The sequence below is a fragment of the Saprolegnia parasitica genome (assembly GCF_000151545.1).
Source record: "Saprolegnia parasitica CBS 223.65 unplaced genomic scaffold supercont2.51, whole genome shotgun sequence".
Taxonomy (NCBI): domain Eukaryota; phylum Oomycota; class Saprolegniomycetes; order Saprolegniales; family Saprolegniaceae; genus Saprolegnia; species Saprolegnia parasitica.
Genome location: NW_012156445.1, coordinates 186171 through 207908, shown reverse-complemented (window position 1 = coordinate 207908; position 21738 = coordinate 186171). Strand labels below are relative to the sequence as shown.

Genomic DNA, 21738 nt, shown 5'->3' with positions numbered 1-21738 from the left:
AAAAGCGCACCTGGACCTTTGAAAGACGCACCACATCCGTTGCGTTTGATTGGTCGCGAGAGACAGCAACATGCTACGCATTAGCCCCTCGGAGCGCGCCTTCATCGCCGACGGGATCGCCGAGGACGTCCGCGCCGACGGCCGCAGCCGGCTCGCGCGCCGGGTCCTCCGCATGGAGAACGGCCTCTTGAGCCAGAGCCACGGCTCGAGCCGCGTCTCGCTCAAGGGCGGCAGCACCGACGTGCTGGCCAGCGTCAAGGTCGAGGTGGCGCACGGCGACCACGCCAACGGCTGGGTCGAGCTCAACGTGCAGTGTGCGCCGTCAGTCTCGGAGAAGATGGATGGCCGCGCCCAGGAAGAGATGAACGTCGAGCTCACGGAGCGCATGAAGCGGCTCGTGGTCGTCGACCTCCCCGGCCTCGCGATCGTGCCCAACAAGAGCGTCTGGGTCGTCTTTGTCGATGTCATGGTCTTTGACACGTCGGGGAACCTCCCGGATGTCATCTCGATGGCGATCTACAGCGCGCTCCGCGATACGTTGCTCCCGTCCATCAAGCTGAGTGGCGACAAGGACGAAGACCAGCTGCTCGAGGTCGACGCCGACCCCGCGACGGGCTCGCGCCTCAACCTCGACGCGTGGCCGATTTGCATGACGCTGAGCAAGATTGACCGGTGGTTCGTCATGGACGCGCTCCTCGAAGAAGAGCTCTGCATGAGCGCGCAGATCAGCGTCGCGATCGACGCCAACCAGCGGCTCTGCGGCATGCAAAAGAGCGGCGCGGGCGCCTTGGACGTCAAGGAGATGCAGGCCATGATCGACGTCGCCAACTCGTCGTCCGTGCACGTGTTTGAAGCGATGGGCCGCGTCTTCGCCGACCAAGACGCGCTCGATACGACGCAGACATACCGAACAGAACGCGTGGGCTTTTTCGCATAAACTCAAGACAGACTCCTCTGACTATGCGACTACATCTTGCGCAGCTCGTCCTCTGCGAGCTCCTTGACGCCCTTGGCAGGCAGCTGCATACGCGCGTGAGAGACCTACAAATGAGGCGGCCGCGCTACCTTGGACTTGTCGAGGAGGACGCGGCCGGACTTTTGCTTCTCGGGGCGGCTCAGGAGGTTGTTGAAGAAATTGGCCAAGTGTTTCGGGTTCACGTCCTACATTGCAGCAGCATTTTCCGAGACATGTAATCCGCGCCCAGAGAGCTCAAAACCTTGGTGTCCTTCTTGACGTCGTGCTTTTCCTAATCCACGTCATGGGCAACCGAGAGGTAGGCGTCGCTCGTGTACCTTGCGCGTCTCGGCCTCGGCACGGCGCGCCGCCGCGAGCTCATCGGCGCGGCGACTGGCTTCGACACTGCTCTTTTGCAGATCGGCCAAGCCTACAGATACACTGTCGACAACACAGGGTATAGTGGTGCGGCCAACCTGCGCCAGCTGCCTTTTCGAGCTTCCGGAGCCAGGTCTGGTTCGGATCGACGCGGATTTCTGCGTGGAGCAGAGCCTACGCGACGGTCAAGGGAATGCAATGTCGAAATGACCGTGCCGAGTCTTCGCTCTTCTCGTTGGGCGTTGGAAACATCTTGTCAAAGGCTTGGGTCTTGGACCAGCGCGGCTACACGGCGGCGTATGTAGCTCCGGCGTCGCGATGCCGATTTTGTCTACCTGGGAGCCGACCAAACTCTGCTCGATGAGCTCATGCGAGTCGTATCCGCTGGGCACAAAGATCGCATTGCGGTCGATGAGCTACGTACATGCACGGATGAGAAGAGTCGTCGACGTCTCTTCTACCTTGGGCGATTCGGTAAACTTGACGCCAGTCTGCGTGCGATGCAAGACGTAGTTCTTGAGCAGCTCGGCATTGATGCTCGTCTTGCTCGACGTGTAGCAGACCGCGGCGCCATCTGCTATCGCATGAGACCAACAAAATCGCAAGTAGATGGAGGCTACAGGCAAGTGCGGTTTCGCGGATCGTCCATTGCGCAAAGTCTTGTTTCACCGCGTCGTCCGGAGCGATCTACATGCGACGGATGCAACGACCTCGTCAGAGACAGCAGACGGCGTACGTCGGTCTTGGCGACGACAAGCACGATCGGAATACCGCAGTTGTGAAGAAGGACGCCGTGGGGCAGCGTGGGCTACGTGCAGCAGCAGCATAGTACGTGGGTGGGCTTGGAGGCATGTACCATCTCATTGTCCGCGCGCCCGAGCGGCAAGAGGGCCGGTGCGGTCGAGCGCCCCTACATGCGAGCGTTGGTGGCGTCAAAGCATGCCCGCGTACGTACTGGTTCTTCGTATCCGAGCCAATGCTTGCGGGTCGATTCGAGGAGCTCGTCGCGCTTGTGGTTGTCCAGCATCAGCATCTTCTCTTGCAGCGCATTCTCGAGCGCCGGAAGCCACTGCGCACAGCGTGAGCGCATGTGCATCTAGTGTCTGTGGTCCTGTACCGTGTCGAGCGTCGGTTTGATCGTCCAGGGGCGGCTCGCGTCGAGTACGACGAGCGCGATCGTGTGCTGGAGGCGGTCCACGTCGATGGCGAGACCGAGGAGCGCGGGCTCTGTCTCGAGCTGATCTGTGTTGAACGACCAGACGTTGAGCTGGCACGCAGGGTCGTCCTCGCTTGGCAAGTGGAACGTGGCAAACTCGGAGGGTAGCACCGTGTGCACGGTCGTCGGCTTCTCCGCGGGGCTCTTGTTCCCGAGGTGTTGCCAGCGCTGAAGCATCGAGGACTTGCCCGACTCGGCGGGGCCTAGTAGCAGCAGCTCCGTGCTTGGGATCGGCGCCCGCTCCGAGGACTCGCGCAGGAGGCTCTGCCAGAGGTTGCCGCTGCTCATGCTGCGTCGGCCGTCGAAAGGAATAAAACGCGTTCCTAGGATCGTATTTATATGCGGTCGGTATAAAAACCACAAGGTAATACTAAAAAACGCATAGATACCGTCCATTTTTAATTTACGAGGAGGAGGCTCAGAACTCGACCTCGGGGTCTCGCCGGGGCGGCCGGCCCATGCTGCTGTAGCCGCGGGCGCTCGCGCAGGTCGGGCGCAAGCCGTCCCGCTGCGAGATGTACATGATGGGCGCGGTGCGGCGGTCGGCCATCTGCACCTGCTGGACGACCTGGAAGTTGTTCTTCTGGAGCGCCAAGGCCATGTGAATCGAGCGAATCCAGTCGTTCATTTCCGTCTCGCTGGACGCGGAGAAGACCATGCGCCGCTTGGGCGTGTGCACGGCAAAGCGCCATAGCGTGGGGTGCGAGCTACGCAGCGCTTTCCGTGGCAGCACCTCGACGCTTTTGTGCGTACAGCCCGTCAAGTCGAGCTCGCCCTTCTTGGTCTCGTTCTCGCGCGAGTAGTAGCGCAGACTGGCGCTCGTGACGACGCAAAACCGCGCCTTCCACGACGCGCGGTGGAAGAAGCCGCCTTGGCCGCGCTTGAAGAGCCACCCATGGTGCAGCACGGCGTCGCTCGTCGGGACCACGTCGTCGATCGTCGAGTCGGTCGGCGTCGAGGCCTGCGCGTCGTCCACGTAGTCAATGTCGCTCGAGGCCGATGACCTCGGTGACCAAAAGCTCATCATCGGCACGCTGCTGCTGCCAACCGAAAAGCACCCGTCGTCCGAGATCGTCGGCGTCGCCATGAGACAGAGATGCACTACTTGAATATGGAGCCGAGTGTAGCTAGCAGCTATATGAGGCCGGCGGGCCGAGATTACTCACAGAACTTTCCACTCGCTGCACCAGGTCATTTGCTTGCCGGGTCCGCGACATTGGACTCGTACAGTGTACTCGACCACGGCAATCAATTGGTCCGGCGACAATGCAGCGGCGGGTCGGCGAGCGCGATGGGCATTGCTAGCCCACTTGCAACATGGAGGGCCCATCAACGCAAGCCGCGAGTGTATCGGTGCCTTCCGGCATCGCATCCCACGCTCGAATTCGAAGCGCTTTCTGTCAAGAAGAAGCCATCGAATGTACACTGAAGCTGCGTCGGAGATATCGTTGCTTCTTCTTTTGATGATGGTAGATACAGGTAGTACTATGGAGCCATGCACCCTTCGGATGGCTCGGTGGGCTGCTCGCGCGATTGGCGGTAGCGTGCGGCCACGACAGCAGTGGCTATCGCGCGCACGGGCGTCTGCCGCAGCGCAGCCAGCAGGCGCGTGCGCAGCGACTGGCGGTCCAGCGCACCGCGGTACCATGCAAGGAACGCCGCCTCGTCGAGGTGGCCGGTCGCGTCGCCGACGTCGCGTGCGATGCAGTGCGCGAGCGGCAGATCGTTGGGCAGCTGCAAGAGGCCGAGCAGCGTCGAGAGCGCATGGGCGGCGACGCGGCCTGTATGGTTGGCGTCGACGAGTCGAAAGAGCAGCGCGGCGTAGGCGACCTTGTGCTCGAGCGCGGCGAGACCGCGTGTCTTGCGCCTATGCTGGCCTAGCTGCGCCTGGACGTGCGTCTCTTCCTCGTCAATTTCGTGCTGCCCCGCAACGCTGGCGCAGTACATATCGGCTTTGGCCAGTACATGCAGTGGGAGCACATCGTCCTCGCGCTGGCCGAGGTCGCTGCGATGCTCAAAGCGCACGACGGCGGTGGCGAGCGCCTTGGTCGATGGCCGCCACGCGAGTCGCCGCGAAGGCGCTCGACCGGCGTCCGTGTCGAGCCACCGATGAAACGCCGTCTCCGAGATCGTGGTCGTGGTCGTCGCCTCCAAGTTGAGGAATCGAAGCATGCGCGCCATGACGTTGGGATCCTTCTGCAACGGATGGCATAGGTCGCGCAAGACGCAAGGCACGTCGACGAGCTCGATGGCGCCGGCGTGGCCACGTTCAAAGAGGCAAAAGAGGAAGCGGGCCCGTGCAGAGCGCCACGCGTGGCCTCGCACGCCTTTGGTGGATGCCGCAAAGACCTTTTCCAGCCGCTTGAGCTCCGCGACCTTGGTTCGTATTGCGTCTCGGCCAATTGCGCTCTTGCTAAAGTGCTCCGACTTGGCGACGAGAAGCGCATCGTGCGAGATCGGATCGGGGGCACACGCCGCCGCGCTGCCTTCGTAGCGGGCCGTCACGACGGCGCGGGCGAGGCGCGTGCGCACACATCGCAGTCGCCAGCGACGTCCGAGCATGCAGCGGCGTGGTGGGTGGGCCGTGAGCCACGCCCGAAGCGTGTCCGATGGCACATGGCCGTCGGACGCCGGCACCGCCGAGCGGAGCGTCGCCACCGTGCGAGTAGCATGTGCATAGCCGAGGACGTATAGTAGCGTGGCCAGATGCTCGACGCGGATGCGCCGCGAGCGATCCACGTCGAGCTGCTGCAGGACGAGCGCGGTGAGGTCGGTCGTCGTTGTCGTTTGCAGCGCGCCGAAGAGCGCTTCTTCGTCTGCGATCGCTTGTCGCCCGACGGGTGTCGCCAAGTACGCGTGCACGTCCACATGCGGCACAACATCCAAGGTCGCCTTGGACTGCAGATACGTCGTTGCGACCACGTGCGTTGCCAGAGCGGTCGCGCGTCGGTGGCGCCAAACGCTTCGAACGTCCATGGCTTGGGCGGCGGCAGTGGAAGCACCCAGCGCTCCAAGGTAGAGCGATGGACGCGCTCGGTGGGAGCTTGCAGCGTCGCCATCTTTGCCTTACCGGTGCACTGCAAAAACGCTAGGACCGGCGCAACACTCTCAGCGGGAATGGACCCAACGCGGTCGACGTCGACGAGCTGGAAGGCCACATCGAGCAGCCGACGCGGCTCGTTCACGGCGGTTTGGGGTGCGAGCTGTGTGAGGAGGTGTTTGGTTACAGCGTGGATTGCGCGTCGCCCTTCCTGGCGCTTGCAAAATCGCAGTGCCTTTTGCATGGCCTGCGCGCGCACCGCATCTTGCGAGAGCTGCGTGAGCTGCACCAAGCGGCTCGTGGATGTGGCCGTCAGGTGGATGCGCGCGTTCCGCCGGTGGCGGTACGACGCATCCCGCGCATGAAAACGGTCATCTACACTGCGTATTCAGCACCGAGCGCACGGTTTGCCGGTTACCTTGGAGATGCAACCGGGCTCGCGCGTCATGCCACAAACCTACGACGTCTCAGACAACGCGGACTCGAGGATTTAGCACACCTGTGTTACACGCTTGACAGACAAGGACTGGGGGGTGCGCCGACCGGAAGGCCGCTCGGACAGATGCCTCGGCGAGCGCCTGCTCCCGCAAGAGGAGGCACGTGGCGGCCTGTCGAAGCCGGCGCTGTCGCCGCGACGACGTGAAGAGAAAGGACGGCAGCAGTTGTTGCAGCCGCGTGCACCACGAGAGCGAAATGTAGGCGCGTCGTACGGCTATAAAGACCTCGTCCATTGTCACGGCGTGGTCGGTGGCAAAATGCAGTGCGAGCTCCGCGCGACCAAGGCCCACGTCGGCTGCGATGTCGGGCACGAGCAACCTACGCACGGGTCACTTCTCTTCTTCGAGTTCAGTGGCAAGTACGCTGGCAGCGCGTTGGTTTCCGCCATGTCGTAGCTGTGGTAGAGCTCTAAGATAGCGTTGCTGTTGTGTGCTAGATCGCGGAGCGTTCGGCGCTGACGCAACGCGAGGTAGCGCTGCTGAAGGCGCGTCGCGTCGGCGGCGAGGTCGGCCTTCCCTGGCGACGTTGCCATGTACAGAGCGACGTCCCGCTCGACCTCGACAAGCCGCGCATCCACGAGTGCTTGCTCGACGGCCGCCAAGTCGTCGTCGGCGTCGACTTGATGCGCTGTGTCGAGCCGGCGGTTCGACGCGGCAGGACACTGTCGCTGCCGCATATGGCGCCAAAAGGGCCGGTACAAGGCAAACGCTGCGCCGCAGTAGGGGCAGGCAAAGCGCGGGTGCTCCGTCATGCGAAACTCGGTGCGTAGAAGCTGCGCTTGTCGCTGCGTCTCGTCGTACACAAGGCGGCGCCTCGCTTCGTTCTTGAACGTCGCGGACGTGAACCAGTTGGCCACGCGCTGGAGCTGGAGCTGCGCGTGCAGCTTCCAGAGACCGGCGTTGGACTGCGGCGGCGGCGCCTCGAGGTACGCGCAAAACTCACTCATGTCCACGCTACCATTGCGCGAGGTGTCCATGAGGCGAATCGCCTGCGCCAGCGACGCAGCGTCCATCGGAATGCAGAGCTCGTCAAAGAGATGCTGGAGCTCGTCGACGTCGATCGTGCCCGAGCCGTCGACGTCGTACGAGGCAAAGAGGTCCTCGAGCGCCGCACGGCGCATGGCCGCGGGCGCCCAATGCGCGCGCGCTCGCTTCCGCGCCGTCGCCTCGTCTTTGAGTCGCTGCGCGAGCTGGTGTACGTGGCTCTGCCCCTACACGCCTTTTTGTCACAACCGGACACGGCCATCGATATCCGGATACCGCTTGATGGAGAAAGAGCAGGAAATCCTCGAGCCGGATCGCTGTGAACCGTTGGATGTAGTCGGCTTCGCGGCTGCTGCGGGCGACTTCGTCGCGGACGATGCGATCGCGCAAGCGCAGAACCGCTCGCCGCGAGAGGAAGCCGCGGACGAGACGCTGTATATTGGTCGCAGCGCGGATCGCGCGACGCAGACGCAGGCGCGCGAGGGCGCAGACGAGCCAGGCATGGATGCTCGCCCGCAAGACCTTGTGGGCCTTGCGCATGCGCCGCACGAGGAGGTACGCGAGCTTGCGTCGGGCCGCTGTCTATGGCTGCTTGAGAGCGAGAGGTAAGACGCCTGTTTCTGCACCTGGAGTCGAAGGCGCATCGCCTCCTTGTCGGCGGTGCGGACATGCCACCACCTCTGAATGTACAGCGCGCTTGCCTGCCGGTGCCACAGACGGCGCTTGAAGCGGCGGCGGTCGTGAAAGCCTCGCCACACGGTTTGGAGTCGCAAGGCCGCTCTGGCCCGACGCAGGTGCCGTCGGCGATACCGCATCTAGATAGCACATCCGTGGTCCACGGTCCATTGCACACAGGTCGTACTTGGAGGAGGCTCGCCTTGGCGTGCACCTCGAGCGTATAGTTGAAGCCCCAGGACGACTTGTGCGTGGCCACCGCCGTGGTCGCCTGCAAGAGCGCGGCGCCGGCCGAGAGGATCGAGAGTGCTTCGGGCACGTGGCCTTGGGCATACTCGGTGGTCGCACGGTCGTGGATATCCCGCGCTTTGGTGTCAATCCACTCGCGCTCGAGCACGAGAGCGAGGGCCGCGGCGTCGTCGGCGAAGGGCCGGCCGTTCCCGTCGCTGCCATCGCCAAAGACGACGTCGGCACTCATCGCGGTCGCGAGCTGCGACGCCACTTGGTCTTTCCAGAGGCCGCCACCGACGTTGGCCGAGAGCGTCGCCGCCAGTCGAGACTGCATTTCCTTCGAGTACGCGCGCTCTTGCATGCGTTTGGTGAGCCACTTTGCAATGTGGAACGACTTGGCGCGGCGGAGCTCCTTGGTTGGCGACGTTGTTCCTGCTCGTTTGTGCTGCATGGTCGATCTACTCGAGAGCAGCATGAGAATCCACAAGGCGTATTCCACCATGCGTTGTACACGTCTTGCGGCTTCAAATGCTCGAAAGGCAGTATGTACTCGGTGTCTTGGATATCGTCGATCGCACTGCCATCGTCGTCGTCGTCGTCGTCGGGTGCGCACACGGCCTTGGTACGCTTTGTGGTTGGCGATGGCCGTCGATGTGGCCGGTTTCGCTTGGGCAGCAACGGCGCATGGAGCGTGCGTGCGGTAGGCGACGTCGTCGTGACGGACGGTAGCGGTGCCGCAGCCGCGGTCGCGTGCAGCACATTCGTTTGTGGGTCGATTGCGCACGCGTTGGCGTCGCGGAGCCAGGTTTGCAGGTCGAAATCGTCGCTACCGGGACCTTCCGACGCTGCGGCGTGCGTCAGGGGCAGGGTGTCCGATGCATCTTTTTGGTTGGACGTCCAGTCGAGCGCCAAGTGCTTCAAGGCGAAGTGGCGCACTCGCTTGGCGGCGACTTGGGCATGTGTCAAGGGGGCTTGAACATCGCGCGCAACCACAGGCCGCGTGTACGGCGAGTCCGCTACATCGATTGCTGCATGGGCTCCTCGATCGCAATGGCGTGTGTACCTTGGAGGCGCCGCAGCTTCGCGTCAAATTGCACGGCCGAGGCGAGCGCAGGGCGGGCCGGAACGTCGCCCACAAGGGTCGCACCAAACTCGGCGAGCAAGTCCACGGGCTCGGGGGCCGGCCACGGTATCTTGGCCAGCGCGCGCATGGTCGCGCGTGCCCGTTTCGCAACAAATTGATGGAAACGGCAGCGAGAATCTCCCGCCTTTCTGTCGTCCGCGTTCAAAGAAAAGAGATCCGTCCGTTGCGAGTCTTTCTATGACCATGAGGGCTGGTTTCCGACCTCTAAGGGCGATGGTTTGGAAGGTAGACGGCAAGAAAGCCATTTGCGTCACGGCTCGAACGTGTCGGCGCATGGAGCGAGAGGAGGCCAACATTACAGGTCGGTTGGACAGCGTCCGGTACCGCTTCCTCGACGATGTAGATTGCGAGTGTGTGTCGGGACAAGATGCAATGACCAACGGTGAGGAGGAGGATGCTCATCATCGTCCATACAGTATATATGCAAGAAGACGAGCGTGTGCTACGTGCTGCGCCAGAGCGTGATTTCTTGCTGCTTGAAGTAGCGACGGTCCTCTTCGTCGACGAGCACGAGGTTCAGAAAGTACTTGACCGAGAACTTGTTGCTGACGTTCTTGAAGCTCGGCGTGAGCGGCATGCCACCGAGATACACACGCACGGGAATCGACTCGCCTAGCCAGTGGTTATGTATCAACTAAAAGTATCAAGTGGGCAAATATGCGGCGTGCCTTTGACGGGCGCGCCGTCCATGATTTCAAACTTGGAGACGGTCTCGGTCTCGCTCGCCTTGTCGGCGCCGCCACCCGCGGCCTCGCGCCGAATGATCGAGAGCTCCATGTGCTTGATCTTGATGCGCACGAGGAGGAAGTAGACTTTGCCGACGACAATGTCTTGGAGGTGGTACCTACTCGTCGTTGACGTCGCCGGTAGTAGCACATACAAGAGCAGCGTACTTGGCCTTGTTGTACTCGAACTCAATGTGGAGGCAGTCTTCAATCCCGACCTCCATCTTGATGGCGCTGTCCATCTCTGGCGCAGCGCCACGGACGTGCACGAGGAAGTCCTGCTCGCGCGTCACGTTGGTCGCGTAGCTGCGCGCGATGGTCACGCGTACAAAGTAGCGCAGCTTGACGCTCTTGCCGTAGTACGACTCGTGCGGCTTGTCGACGTTGCCAAAGCTAAAGCCAAATTCCTACGGCGCCAGCTTGCAGACAATCATACACGTCGTCGTGCTACCTGGGCCTCGTCGATGGCACCAGCGGGGGCGAGCTCGCGCACGGACGACGTAAACTCGAACGGGTACCCTTTTTCCTGCGTCATCTCGATGACGCCGAGCAGCTCGGCCTTGATGCCCACGTGCTCGAGCTTCTTGGCTGCGACAAGCACGCGGCCCGAGACGGCTTCGTCGGGCGAGAAGATCTGGAGGTCGCCGTCCATCGCGCGGCTGCTCGCACCGTCAAAGACCACGGAGACGTCGACCGCTGACCCGAACGAGAAGAGGCTCTACCAGGTCGCATCATGCAGCCTCGCTCGTCGCTTCCGGCCGCTACCTTCATGGTGGGATCTCAAACGGCCGAATCCTTATCCGGATACTGCAATGGGATTACTGCAATACTATCCCAGTCGACGATGGCCAAGTTTTGCCGACAGTGCGGGACGCCGCTGCACGGCCGCCGGTTCTGCTCCGAGTGCGGCGCCGACTCGGGGCCGTCGCAGAGAGACATACACGCTACGCCAACGCCGACGCCCCAAGCCCATGCTCCGGCGCCGTCGTCCTACTACGCACCCGCGGCAGAGCCGCCGCCATCATACTACGCGCCAGTGGCAATGCCTTCCTACTACGCGCCGGCGCCAGTGACAGAGCCTTCCTCCTACTACGCGCCAGCAGCCGCGTCGACGCCAGCTGCGCCATCGGTGCCGCCCGCCGCCGTCGGCGACGAAGCCACGTCGCTCTACAAGCGCATCATTGCGACCGTGCGCGCGGCGCACCGCGGCGAGGACGAAGAAGGCGCGGTGAAGGCGTTCAAGCGCGACTGCAAGCACTACGGCCAGGGCCGCCTCACCGCCGAGGCCTTTACGACCAACGTGTATGGCTACTTTGGCGAGTACATGATGGAGTCGATGATGCCGCAGCTCGTGCGACTCATCCCGGACGATGCCAAGCGCGCCGACCTCATGAACGCCTACGTGTACCTCGCGGCCCACCGCCCAAAGGGTGGTGGCTCGTCGTCGTCGACACTGTCGTCGTCATCGCTCTCGACGCCGCCGCCGGCCACGTACACGGCGCCGCCCGTCGAGGAGGCGAGGTCGCGCTCCGACAAGCCATCGTGCCACATCTGCGCGCAGACCTTCGACCTCATGCACCGGAAGCGCCAGTGCCGCAAGTGCGGGCGCGACACGTGCTCGAGCTGCTCGGCCACGCGGATGCTGATTCCGCCGGGCCATGAGCATGCGCTGGCGAAAGGCTTCGACCCGGCAGCCCCCCAACGCGTCTGTACGGCCTGTGCGCCGATGCTGCAGCCGCTCCAGGACAAGCTCATTTCGGCGTTTGCGAACGCCAACAAAGCCAGCGAAGCGCCTAAGTCCAAGAAATGGTTCCAGTCCGTCCCACTCAAGCAGTCGATCGAAGACGAGTGTGAAAACGCAGGTAAAATTCTGCGCCAATTCTTCGACCCGACGAACCTCGACCGGCGCATTCCCGTCGCGTTCCTCGAACGTGCCCACGGGCTGGCGTTCCTGACTGTCGTCAAAGCCGGCTTGCTCATTACGGCCAAGCTCGGGTCGGGCCTCGTCATCACCAAGCTCCCGAACGGCACGTGGTCGGCGCCGGCTGCGATTGGCACCACCGGCCTCGGCGGAGGCTTTGAAGGCGGCGGCGAAGTCGTCCAGATTTTGCTCATTCTCGGCACCCCCAAGGCCGTGCAGCAATTCCATGACACACAGATTACCATCGGCGCGGGCTTGGACGTGACGATGGGCCCGTACGGACGGTCCGCGACCGTCATTGCGTCCATGGCCAAGGGCAACGGCCTGGGCGCCAACTACAGCTACTCGCACTCGAAAGGGCTCTTTGCAGGCATCTCGCTGCACGGTGCCGTCATCACCTGCCGGTCGGACGCGAACCGCGACTTTTACGGCCGGCACATCCAGCCGTCTGAGATCTTATCGGGCGTCGTCGCGCCGCCCCGCGCGGCTGGTCGACTCTACGACGCGATTGACGCTGCGATGCAGAGCTGCGTCGACTATCGACAAGAGCAAGAGGTCAAGCTCCACCGCGAGTGCTCGATGTTTGGCTGTCCCTGCGACCGCTTCCGGCCGCAAAAGTTTTCGACCAAGTGCGGCAACTGCAACCACCCGCATTGATTGGGAATCATACAATGCAATTTTGTTTACATGTTTTCCTGCTTGTCGCCAGAAATGGACGACTGTCTGCGCTGCAACGCGGCGAGGGCCGGGTGGCGTTGCCCGGCCACGTAGTAGGAGAGGACGCCCCGGCTACGCGTCGATGACGGATCAATGAGCTTGAGACTGCTTTCGTCCGTGTCGAGCTGCCACAACCAGTGGGCCGTCGTGCTGCCCGCGACAACAACGAGGTCCTTCTTGGGCTTCAAAGCCGACAGAAGCGCCGTCGTGCTCTCTTGGAAGTCCCGGCACTCGACAATCCCTGGAAGGCCGGCGACAATGACGGGGTCGTTGGGGGCACCAAGGCGATCGATTAAACTCGCGACGGAGCGCGGACCAACGTCATAGACGCGCTGGATCCATGTCGACGGCAGCGGCAACGGTGTGCCGTCATTCGCTAGCACGGCTTGGAACGACGAGGCGAGCATGTCCGGCGTCATGTTGTCGAGCGGGAGCCACGCCGTCGCGTCGTCTTCGTCCAAATCCAGGTGTTGCACGTGCAATGTCGTGCCTTCAAACGGCAAAGTCGGGCGACTGTCACATGGCTCGTCGGGTTCGTTGACGACGACGACGTCTACGAACGACACCTGAGATACCGCGCCTCTACAATACCACATACCAGGGACGGCGACGGGTGCAGGTGTCTTTTTCTTCTTCTTCTTTTTCGGGGTCTCTTCCTCCTCTTCCTCGTCTTCCTCGTCGCCGTCGTCATCGTCGTCGTCCGCGTCATCCGCATCGTCGTCGTCGTCGTCACCACGTGCTGTGTTGCGCCCTTGGGCGTCGTCGCCGGGCGTCGCACCGTCGTCGTCGTTGTCGACTTCTGGCTCGATCGGACCGTCGCCGACAAGAAAGTCTTTGGGTACCAGCAGCGGCACGAGACGGCGACGGGCCTTGCTCCGGACGCGGTCGAGCACACGCAGCGTCAAGCCTGGCTCATTTGGCAGCGACAGCGTCTTTTGTATGGCCTTGGGCGCCGTTAGGAACCGCAAGACGCTGACGGCGACGCCGCCCACCAAGTAGATGGCATCGGCAATCTCCAAGAGGTAGTCCAGTAGCCACAGCTTGGAGACGAGCGATTTGCCGCCAAGGACGACAACGAGGCGCGTGCCGTCATGACGGACGCGGCTCTCGAACGGCTGCAGCAGCGGTGCGAGACGATGCATCTCTGTCGCGAGCGCCGGCCCGACAAAGGGCGTCGCAGGCAGCGCCAAAATGCTTCTCCAGTCGTCGCCGCCAAACGAGTTGATGGCCGTCACGTCCACGAGCGATCGAAACCCTTCCGAGACGACGTCGGCGTACGTGCCGCTGAATACCGCGTCGATCTTGGCGTCGTCGGACGCGTAGACGGGGGCCTCGCGCACCAAGAGGACGCTGGGCGTCACGACAGCCGCCGTCTTCTTCTCGTCGTCTTCCTTGTCTTTGGCCTTGCCTTTCTTGGCCGGCGCTTTGGCTTTCGCGTCCTCTTTGGCCACTTTGGCGTCGTCGACAACGATGGGGTCCGGTCGGGGCGGTGGGTGCAAGAGCAGCTCCATGTGCTCCATGAGCACGATGTGGACCTGGAGCGACGGCGGAGGCGTCAGCTCGGGCGACGGATTTGGCTCTGCGCCAGGTGTGGGGCTCGCACTCGGCGTCACGAACGCGGTGGACGGCGTCGACGACAAGGACGGCGGTGGCTTTCGCAAGCGGTCGTGCAAACTCTCCATGTGCGAGAGGTACTCGACAGGTCGCCCAAGCGTCTCTTGAAGCTTTTGCGCCACCAGCGCCGTGGACGGAGTCGCGTCGTCGGGCGCGGCGAGTGGCGCCTGCTTGCGCTTCTTGCCCTTCTTGTCTTTGATCACGCGCGCGTTGCTCATACGAGTGACGAGAACCAGTGTCACCGTGACATCGCGCGAGTTGTCGTACGCGGCTTCGTGCGCTTCACAGAGGGACGCGAGCCACGTGGCCACGGCGCGAATCTTGTGCGGGATGAAGGTGTCGATGCCGTCGATCCAGCCCCACTCGGTGCCGACGTCAGTCTCGGTACCGACGATGGGCTCCCGCGCGCGCACAGTAAAGCAGTGCGCCACGTCCAAGTCGACGTACAGCAAGACCGTGCGGTCGTCGCTTGGGCTCGGCGCCGGATAGGCGGTGGCGACCGACCCCAGCCAAAGCTTGTCCCGCTTCAGCGCTGAAGTTGTTTGCTCCAATTCAAAGGCGATGGTGGCGGCGACGCTTTCGTCGACGGCTTGGGCCATGAACGCGCGCCCTTGGGCATACAGCTCGTCGTAAAAAGCATCGCCCGACGACTCGTGCTTGAGAATCGAGCTCACAACCGGAATCTCACTGCAGAGACACGCAAAGCGGTCGCTGAGCTGCGCCTGCAAGAAGGCGCCGTCGTGCGGTCGAAACTGCGCGAGCAGCTCGAGCTCGCAGCATGTGATTTGGAAGACCGGCTTGTAATTCGGCGTCGAGGACTTGTTGTTCTCGTCATCCTCGTCGTCGTCTTCGTCGTCGCCCGCGGCCGCCTTGCGCGCGGCTTCTTCGGCCGCCGCCGCAATCGCAGCGGCTTCCGAAATGACGTCGGCGGCCTTGGTCATCGCTCGTAGCGTTTGGAAGGCGCCGTCCCACGCCGGCGTGTCCAGAGGCGGCGCCACATTCCGCGGCGACGTGGCGTCGTTCGTTGGCGTCACGAGTTTGGCTTGGGCATCCGCAAGAACAAGATTCTGCGCCCGGTCGTAGAGAAGGTGCATTTGGGCGACGATCTACCCCCGATGTTTGTATCAATCTATCAAGTGAACTCGTACTACCTCGGGGTCGTAGTGGGCACAGAATCGGCCGTTCGTGGACTCGAACACGGCACGCCTGTCCTCGGCTACGTCGTCAACTTTGATTTTCTCGGGATACTCGATGTTGCCAAGGATGTCTCGGACAAGCGTCTCGACCATCGAGGGCACGGCGCGCGTCTCCATCGCTCTCTCGATCAACGCCCTTGTGTGGACGGGCGCTCGGTTGTCGATGGCCATGCAATTGAGACGCACGACGTGCTCCGAGGCGTACAGGACCGTGTTGTTGTCGGGCAGCGACGGGTCAATCGAGATCTTCCATCGCTCTAAAAAGCACCGGGCACGGACGACGCAAAGCCAAACTGCAAGGTCCGGACCTCGCCCGGCAAGAGAAACCCTACCCGCGCCGTTGAAACCATCAATGTATCAATTCGCAAGGATCGACTACCTTGCGCGTGGGACACAAAGGTGCGCGGCGAGAGACCCGCAGCCTTTGGAGCAAAGTCGCGGTGCGAGGGTCCGTACTGCGTCCAGCGAAACTGCACCGTATATGTGCTCGGGTTGGAGATGTGTACGGGCAACGACTGCACGGCGCGAATGGGTGTATGGAACGCCAGCATCACCTCGTCTTGGATCGGGTCCCCGCCTGCATGGGCCAGAAATTGAATGCACGGGCCTTCAATGCGGCGGGACAAGGGCGCCCGGCCCGTCGGCACATGGGCGAGCTGCGAGTTGGCACGCGAGAGGCTCGGTGTGTCCGGGTGCAGATTTGCGACGGACGCAGGCTGGCTGCGCTCAAGACTCAGGAGAGCATCGTAGTAGTGCTGCGACGACGACGCCGCCCATGCAAAGAGGTCGATGGACTCGACCTTGAGCCCTTCGCTACAGCGTTCGTTACTTGACACCATACGACTCGATTTCCGGCGTACCAGTGGTGACTGTCAATGACGTGCGGGCGAAGGGCTTGAATGTTTTCCGAAGCTGTCGCTTTCGCAGCGCGAGCGGGTCGTTCGGCTTGACGGTGTGCTCGCTGCGAGGGTGGTCAAACGGGCTAGCAACCCGCTTTTGATGACAAGAAATCACGTGGGAGCGTCGAGGTACCGGCGAATCGTTTCCGAGTATGGCTTCTTGTCTTCCTTGATAGGGCAGAAGAGCCCGCTAAAGACGTTCCCGACAGGCACGAAGCGCGTGCCTTCGTCGCGCAAGCTCACGGTCCAATAGTCACTACGCACCGCGGTGATTACAGTGATCGAGAGCCGCAGTGCACCGTACTTGCCGTGCTTTTCGACTTGCGGTGTTGCCTTGTTGATGAGGTCATACTCTTCCATTTGCTGCCGGTACTCGCCTGCCTTGCTCATAACGAGGTCGTCTTGGGACTTGTGCAGCTTGTGCGCAATCTTGGCCTTGAACTGCTCCCACTCGCTACATCATGCAAATGTTCGTCGCTCAGGACTACGTATGCATCCTTTCTACCGGTTGCGCTTTTCCCAGATCAACAACACGTTCTTCTCGCGCGCCATCGCAATGCGCTCGTGGATAGGCATTTGCCGCAGCTTCTTCTTGTACTCGATGAGCTGGGTGCGCTGGACAATCGCAGCGGGCGAGCTCTCGGTCGGTGTCTGCAGCGCTGGCAGCGACGACCAGCTCGCGTTGTGGGTGTTGTTGTTGTTGTTACTCGTGTAGTTGCTCGTGTCGGTGGACGCGCGCGATCGCGATGTCTCGTTGCCGAGGAGGCTCTTGTTGCTAGGGCCTCGCCCCAAGCCCGTGTTGCTCCCATTGCGCTTGAGCCCGGACCGGATGCCCTTGGCGCCGCCTTGGATCGGTGCCGTGAGGTACTCGCTAAAGTGCTCGACGTCGTCCTGCGTCCCAAGCGCCGAGTGCAACTTGACTTTGCCATGGGCGTCGCGCCGGACTTGAGCCTTGAGCGCGGCCTTGCGCTCGTCGACCGCGGATGCATCGTGCGTCGGTACAAAGTCCAGCGGCGACGGGAACGGCCGCGCGACGGTAAACACCTTTTTCTTCTTGGGCGACGGCGAGAGCGGCTCCGACCGCCCGGGCGACGTTGCGGCCACCGACCCGCTGCTGCGGCTTGGGTTCATCAAGCGACCTTTCTAGCAACTGCTCGGATCCGCGTCGTTTCGCTCTAATATATTGCAATATATTGTTACATTCCTTTTAATATATTTCAAAACATTGCAATATATTTGGCAGATCCCGATTGCTGTCGAAATTCAAAGCTGGGGCATGTGGTGATGTTCGATTGAAGATTGACGGGCCATGGAGGTCGGCCGTCGTATCCAAGGGTTATTACCTTGGTCGTATCAGAGGCCATCTCTGGAACCGCGCCACAACTTCGTTCGAATCAAGAGGACATCCACATTTAATTATTGATGAATCGATGATTGAATCGTGCTTTTTGTTCCAATACAATGCGGCGATCAGCGACAATGCCCGTTGTGGCTGGACAAGAAATGGGGCGGCGGGTGACTCTACCCTGGGCGTCCTAAGCACAAGATGCTTGGCGCCGGACCACTTTCGACAACGTATCTTCTGAAAAGTGCTCTCCAAAGGGAAAAATACTTTACCGTGGCTTGGAACCAACTACTAGTACTAGTACTATCGATCAGAGGTGCGTCGCCACCACGCGCGAAGACGCTGCGAGGCGCGAACGCGAGCTAGGTACGTGCTCATGAACGGCTGCACATTTGTGAGAAAGAAGTTGCGCAGCGATGGATCGAGCGCGGTCGCCACATAGTCGGCCATCGCGCAGTCCTCGGCCTCGACGTACAGCTGCAGCACCTTGGTGTAATTGATCATGACATCAATCGCACTGGCGTTGTGCCGGCCTTTGTCGGTCATTGTCCGAGGCAAGGTCGTTTCGAAGCGCGCGTATGTGGTTTCAAGGAGTTCGCGCATTTGTTGCCGCAGCGAGCGTCGACGTTGAATTTCCACGAGCATCTCGGGCGTCACAAAGGTACAGTGGTCGGGCGACGCCTTCTTCTTCGCACGTGGCTTGATGCTCTCTCGCATCGAACGGTGGCGAGCCAGCATCGGCGATGCCTCAAACTGCGCTAAAAGCGCTTGCGACGTCATGGGCTTGGGCTGCGCCGGTGGCGGCACGACCTCGTTCGCGCCGTGCGACGGTCTCCGCGGAAGGTCTCCTGGTTGCACGTGGGCATTCGAGACGATGCTTCTTGTCGACCCGTCGCGCATCAAACCGCGGGTGTCAAACGAGATGCGCCGCCCCATGCTCGTCGGCAAGGTCCGCAACTGCACCGAGTTGCCCCGGCTCAGGCTCGCAACGATCGGCCGGGCTACCACCGACGTCATCTGCGTCACGAGCGCAACAAACATCTTGGTGGTCGACTGCTGCCGCGTCCCAATCGAGGTGCGCTTCCCGAGCGTCGAGCGAAGCTGGAGACAGTACAAGCTCGTGCACGCGCGCTCGAGACTGTCGCTGATGCGGAAGTCGCGGTGCCAATTCGAGAAGGCCGCGTGGAGCTTCGCAATCGAGCTTGGCATCAAGAGCACGTACAAGTTGACGGACGACTTGGTCTCGGCCGCGGCCAAGAGGTGCGCGAGCACTTCTGCGCAACAGGCGACGGTTTTCGAGCTCGGGTGGCTAAGCGCGCTCACAAATCGGTTCAAGTCCGATGCATTGGCGAGCCAGAGGTCGGCGGACAGTGTCCGTAGCTCGATGGTCAGTTGGTGGAGCGTGTACGTGGCGTCGGCGGCGCTCGCAATGTCGGGGAGCGCGCAAAATGTCGCGACCACATGCAAGTAGATGGTTTTGTTCAAGCGTAAGTAGGTCGACCGGTACCATTGCAAGAGGAAGGATGCGGCTTCAAACATCGCCTCGTGGTCGTCCAACGTGCAGCTTTGCTCGAGCATCTCAAGCACAGCGCGGTAGAGGGCGTCGAATTGCTGAAGCGCCGGGTCTGGCGCCTCGAGCTTGGCGATCCAGTTTTTGTCCCGGATCGCCACGACGTAGAACCCGTTGCTGTCAACGACGGACGGGACGCTGACGATGCTGCGACGATACTGCATGGCGCGCGCCGAAATCGGCGACGTTACGGTGAGGAGGCGCTTGACCGACTGGAAGAGCGACGGCGGCCGGGCCCGACGCACGGCCGGCTTGTCGACAGGTGTTGTCGACGCCGTTGGATCTACCCGCGACAGGTTGTCAACACAGACGACTTGTCCACAGTTGAAACGCACCGGTGACATGCTCGATGTGACGAATCTTGATTTTGGCGAGCTGTGCCGACACGTTGCGCGTCTTGGCCTTGAGCAGCTTTCGAGACGACGTGCGTACGTCATTGGACGCGTCCTTGAACCAGAGACCAGGCACGAGTGCAAGCTCGGGTTTGGGCTCCCCGACACGCGTCCCTGCTCGGCGATAGCTCTACTTCTACGTTAGCTCTCTCGTAGTATGTTTACGATCGGCACCTCAATGTGGCAAAACCAGAGAAGGCGCGCGCAGTAGAGACGGCAGTGCAGCTCGCGAAGTCGAGCAACTTTGACCGTTTTGTGCACCATGGCGATAATGGCCTCGTAGTCGTTGGCGCGAATGTTGAGTGGGTTCACATGCAACGCGGCGATGGCGCCCACCGTCTTGGCTTGCAGCGTGCGGTCGTGCAGGAGCTCGACAATCGTCAGGCTCGGGATGTGAAACTTGGCGGCGCGCCGGCTGTTGACGACCCACGCAGTGACCCAAATGAGCGGGAGCAGCCCGAGCGAGTAGTGCAAATGTTGTGGAGGGCCGCCCGCCACAAGAAAGCCGAGGACGCACAACGTGGTATAGAGAGAGCTCGAAAACGAAAGCACGCGGATGTTGTTGGGCAGTCGGCCGCTCCCAATGCACTAGGAATCCTCATCGCTCATGTATTTCGTCCTAGACAACGTACCGGCTGCGTCTTGTACGCCGCGAGCAGCAAGAAGGACAACGACGCGAGAAAGGCGAGGGTGAGTGGCACGGCACGGGCCGCTTGGTGCGTGAGCCCAACACTGTTGGCCAGCATCGAAAGCAGTGGGTTGACTAGACACCGTTCAACTTCTCAAAAATCCATCAAGTCGTACGCGTGCGGGCCATGACCATGATGATCTGGAAGCTCGTTTCGAATCGAAAGTCCATCGTCGATCCTGTCGGCTCGATAAACATCTTGTAGTAGATAGCGCACGAGTAGATGGACACGAAACCGACAGACCCGATCGCCTATGTGGACAATATTGTCATGTCCGTCGCGCAACCGATAACGTACCCAGAAGAAACCATAGCGATCGAGGCAGTCGCACGTCGAGCCATCCGGCAGCGCGACACGATCGTGGCCCAGCGGACAGACCGCCATGCGCAAAAACGTCGACGCGAGCGGAATGTAGAGCACATCAAAGGTGATGGGGTACGCAAACCGGCGCAAGAGTCGGTCGTCTAGTGCATATAAGACAACTTGTCCATCCGGACGAATTCTCATTGTACCTGTACGCCGCCACGTCTTGTAGAGCCAGAGACTACTCACGAGCACGGCACACGTGCATGCGACCGCCACGTTGACGGTCTACAAGGTAATAATACCGTGACGACCACGTCAACAAGGGGCATGGCACCGACTTCGTTGGTGACGTTGAGCGAGAAAATGACCGAGTTGATGGGCTCGTCGGCGCTAATGACTTTGAGCGCGACGGAGAGCGGTGCGTACGAGAGCGCGGGCCACTCGGCCCACATGGCACAGAGCTTCATGTTGTGCTGAAAGTGCGACGGCTTCTCGGTCGTGTGCCGGCGCTGCGCGAGCGCAATAGCAATGCCTGCGCCCGCATGATGAGCTCGCGTTTCTACAGCAGAGAGAATCCACCTTGCGCGACCGGGTCGTGGATGCGCGCGACGTCGAACGTCAAGAGCTTGGTGGTCGAGTCGTCCTTCCGGAGCATGTAGACGCCAAACGCGAGCCAGTAGACGCAGAGGAGGAGAATGGGCGTCAGCACCAGACTCTCGTACCCACACGCCGTCCACGTCGTCTTGGCACACGCGCTGGTGGCATTGGCGCGGGCGCTCCAGAAGCACCGCTCTTCCATGCCAGCGGTTTCGCGCTGTCTTTTCTAACCGCCACGTTTGAATTGGCAACGCCATCTGGTTGCACTTAATCGTGTGCACGCCATGCAATAGGATGTCTGGTGCGGTGTGCAAGACCATTGGTATAGGAAGCGATGTACTACGTTGGCACCTCCACGGTCGCCGGCTATTCTATCGATGAACCAGCCGCCAGTAGTCTAGGCGTTTTGTGCAAGCTCCTCATGCCGCGGGACTGGCGCTCTTGCCCATTGAACGCATGGACACGATCACGTGAGGCCGCAACGTAGCGCTGGCGAAGCGGGTCCAGCTCTGCCGCTATGGCGCCTGTCCCGGTCTGTGTGTATTACCAGGCGGTCATCCTGTCGTCGTCGCACTCGGTTGGCAGCTCGTCTTCTCGGCTGCGCCGGATTGTGTGGCGGAAGGTTAGAATCCGGGCCCACGACTTCA

General features: G+C 61.6%; 8 protein-coding genes across 8 annotated transcripts; 2 read left to right on the top strand and 6 right to left on the bottom strand.

Moving 5' to 3' along the window:
• The first annotated feature begins 15 nt into the window (after positions 1–15).
• On the top strand, positions 16–967 carry SPRG_10275 (hypothetical protein). Its single transcript, XM_012349231.1, has one exon. The coding sequence runs from the start codon at positions 71–73 to the stop codon at positions 935–937; it is 867 nt and encodes a 288-aa protein (XP_012204621.1). The 5' UTR covers positions 16–70; the 3' UTR covers positions 938–967.
• SPRG_10274 (hypothetical protein) lies at positions 907–2881 on the bottom strand. Its single transcript, XM_012349230.1, has 13 exons — positions 2451–2881; positions 2289–2402; positions 2190–2243; positions 2070–2141; positions 1954–2020; positions 1795–1907; positions 1669–1749; positions 1550–1618; positions 1432–1507; positions 1294–1385; positions 1218–1247; positions 1066–1161; positions 907–1020 (listed from the first exon to the last, which is right to left on the bottom strand). Exons 1-13 carry the CDS (start codon positions 2835–2837, stop codon positions 967–969), a joined length of 1305 nt encoding a protein of 434 aa, XP_012204620.1. The 5' UTR covers positions 2838–2881; the 3' UTR covers positions 907–966.
• An 86-nt stretch (positions 2882–2967) lies between these two features.
• On the bottom strand, positions 2968–3649 carry SPRG_10273 (hypothetical protein; the record flags this gene model as incomplete). Its single annotated transcript, XM_012349229.1, has 1 exon — positions 2968–3649. The coding sequence occupies exon 1, from the start codon at positions 3634–3636 to the stop codon at positions 2968–2970; it is 669 nt and encodes a 222-aa protein (XP_012204619.1). The 5' UTR covers positions 3637–3649.
• A 336-nt stretch (positions 3650–3985) lies between these two features.
• Positions 3986–9220, bottom strand: SPRG_10272 (hypothetical protein). The gene is made up of 10 exons (XM_012349228.1): positions 9040–9220; positions 8488–8992; positions 7933–8434; positions 7697–7885; positions 7347–7652; positions 6450–7297; positions 6089–6405; positions 6008–6046; positions 5620–5964; positions 3986–5557 (listed from the first exon to the last, which is right to left on the bottom strand). Exons 1-10 carry the CDS (start codon positions 9185–9187, stop codon positions 4035–4037), a joined length of 4722 nt encoding a protein of 1573 aa, XP_012204618.1. The 5' UTR covers positions 9188–9220; the 3' UTR covers positions 3986–4034.
• A 282-nt stretch (positions 9221–9502) lies between these two features.
• On the bottom strand, positions 9503–10641 carry SPRG_10271 (hypothetical protein). The gene is made up of 5 exons (XM_012349227.1): positions 10611–10641; positions 10297–10563; positions 10014–10252; positions 9789–9964; positions 9503–9732 (listed from the first exon to the last, which is right to left on the bottom strand). The coding sequence occupies exons 1-5, from the start codon at positions 10614–10616 to the stop codon at positions 9563–9565; spliced, it is 858 nt and encodes a 285-aa protein (XP_012204617.1). The 5' UTR covers positions 10617–10641; the 3' UTR covers positions 9503–9562.
• Positions 10642–10689: 48 nt separating this feature from the next.
• SPRG_10270 (hypothetical protein) lies at positions 10690–12451 on the top strand (the record flags this gene model as incomplete). Its single annotated transcript, XM_012349226.1, has 1 exon — positions 10690–12451. One exon carries the CDS (start codon positions 10690–10692, stop codon positions 12421–12423), a length of 1734 nt encoding a protein of 577 aa, XP_012204616.1. The 3' UTR covers positions 12424–12451.
• On the bottom strand, positions 12424–17323 carry SPRG_10269 (hypothetical protein; the record flags this gene model as incomplete). Its single annotated transcript, XM_012349225.1, has 9 exons — positions 12424–13036; positions 13082–15203; positions 15249–15539; positions 15569–15621; positions 15673–16101; positions 16154–16275; positions 16326–16448; positions 16497–16646; positions 16698–17323. 9 exons carry the CDS (start codon positions 17321–17323, stop codon positions 12450–12452), a joined length of 4503 nt encoding a protein of 1500 aa, XP_012204615.1. The 3' UTR covers positions 12424–12449.
• A 471-nt stretch (positions 17324–17794) lies between these two features.
• SPRG_10268 (hypothetical protein) lies at positions 17795–21323 on the bottom strand. The gene is made up of 9 exons (XM_012349224.1): positions 21074–21323; positions 20833–21026; positions 20701–20779; positions 20486–20652; positions 20304–20439; positions 20132–20262; positions 19674–20087; positions 19443–19629; positions 17795–19390 (listed from the first exon to the last, which is right to left on the bottom strand). The coding sequence occupies exons 1-9, from the start codon at positions 21291–21293 to the stop codon at positions 17841–17843; spliced, it is 3078 nt and encodes a 1025-aa protein (XP_012204614.1). The 5' UTR covers positions 21294–21323; the 3' UTR covers positions 17795–17840.
• Between the last annotated feature and the right edge of the window lie 415 nt (positions 21324–21738).

Bases quoted from the DNA above. Each gene is read 5' to 3' on its own strand.
- SPRG_10271 (XM_012349227.1), bottom strand. The intron at 10,253-10,296 runs GTAGCACGACGA...CTGGCGCCGTAG, and splicing joins GTGCCATCGACGAGGCCCAG to GAATTTGGCTTTAGCTTTGG. The intron at 9,965-10,013 runs GTACGCTGCTCT...AACGACGAGTAG, and splicing joins TTCGAGTACAACAAGGCCAA to GTACCACCTCCAAGACATTG.
- SPRG_10272 (XM_012349228.1), bottom strand. From the start codon at position 9,187: ATGCGCGCGCTGGCCAAGATACCGTGGCCGGCCCCCGAGCCCGTGGAC. The intron at 8,993-9,039 runs GTACACACGCCA...CAATCGATGTAG, and splicing joins GAAGCTGCGGCGCCTCCAAG to CGGACTCGCCGTACACGCGG. The intron at 6,406-6,449 runs GTACTTGCCACT...ACCCGTGCGTAG, and splicing joins GAAACCAACGCGCTGCCAGC to GTTGCTCGTGCCCGACATCG.
- SPRG_10274 (XM_012349230.1), bottom strand. From the start codon at position 2,837: ATGAGCAGCGGCAACCTCTGGCAGAGCCTCCTGCGCGAGTCCTCGGAG. The intron at 2,142-2,189 runs GTACATGCCTCC...TGCTGCACGTAG, and splicing joins GGCGCGCGGACAATGAGATG to CCCACGCTGCCCCACGGCGT. The intron at 1,619-1,668 runs GTAGACAAAATC...GCCGCCGTGTAG, and splicing joins AGAGTTTGGTCGGCTCCCAG to CCGCGCTGGTCCAAGACCCA.
- SPRG_10275 (XM_012349231.1), top strand. From the start codon at position 71: ATGCTACGCATTAGCCCCTCGGAGCGCGCCTTCATCGCCGACGGGATC.
- SPRG_10268 (XM_012349224.1), bottom strand. From the start codon at position 21,293: ATGGAAGAGCGGTGCTTCTGGAGCGCCCGCGCCAATGCCACCAGCGCG. The intron at 20,780-20,832 runs GTCGGTGCCATG...ATTACCTTGTAG, and splicing joins CGCTCAACGTCACCAACGAA to ACCGTCAACGTGGCGGTCGC. The intron at 20,088-20,131 runs GTACGTTGTCTA...GAGGATTCCTAG, and splicing joins CGGCGTACAAGACGCAGCCG to TGCATTGGGAGCGGCCGACT.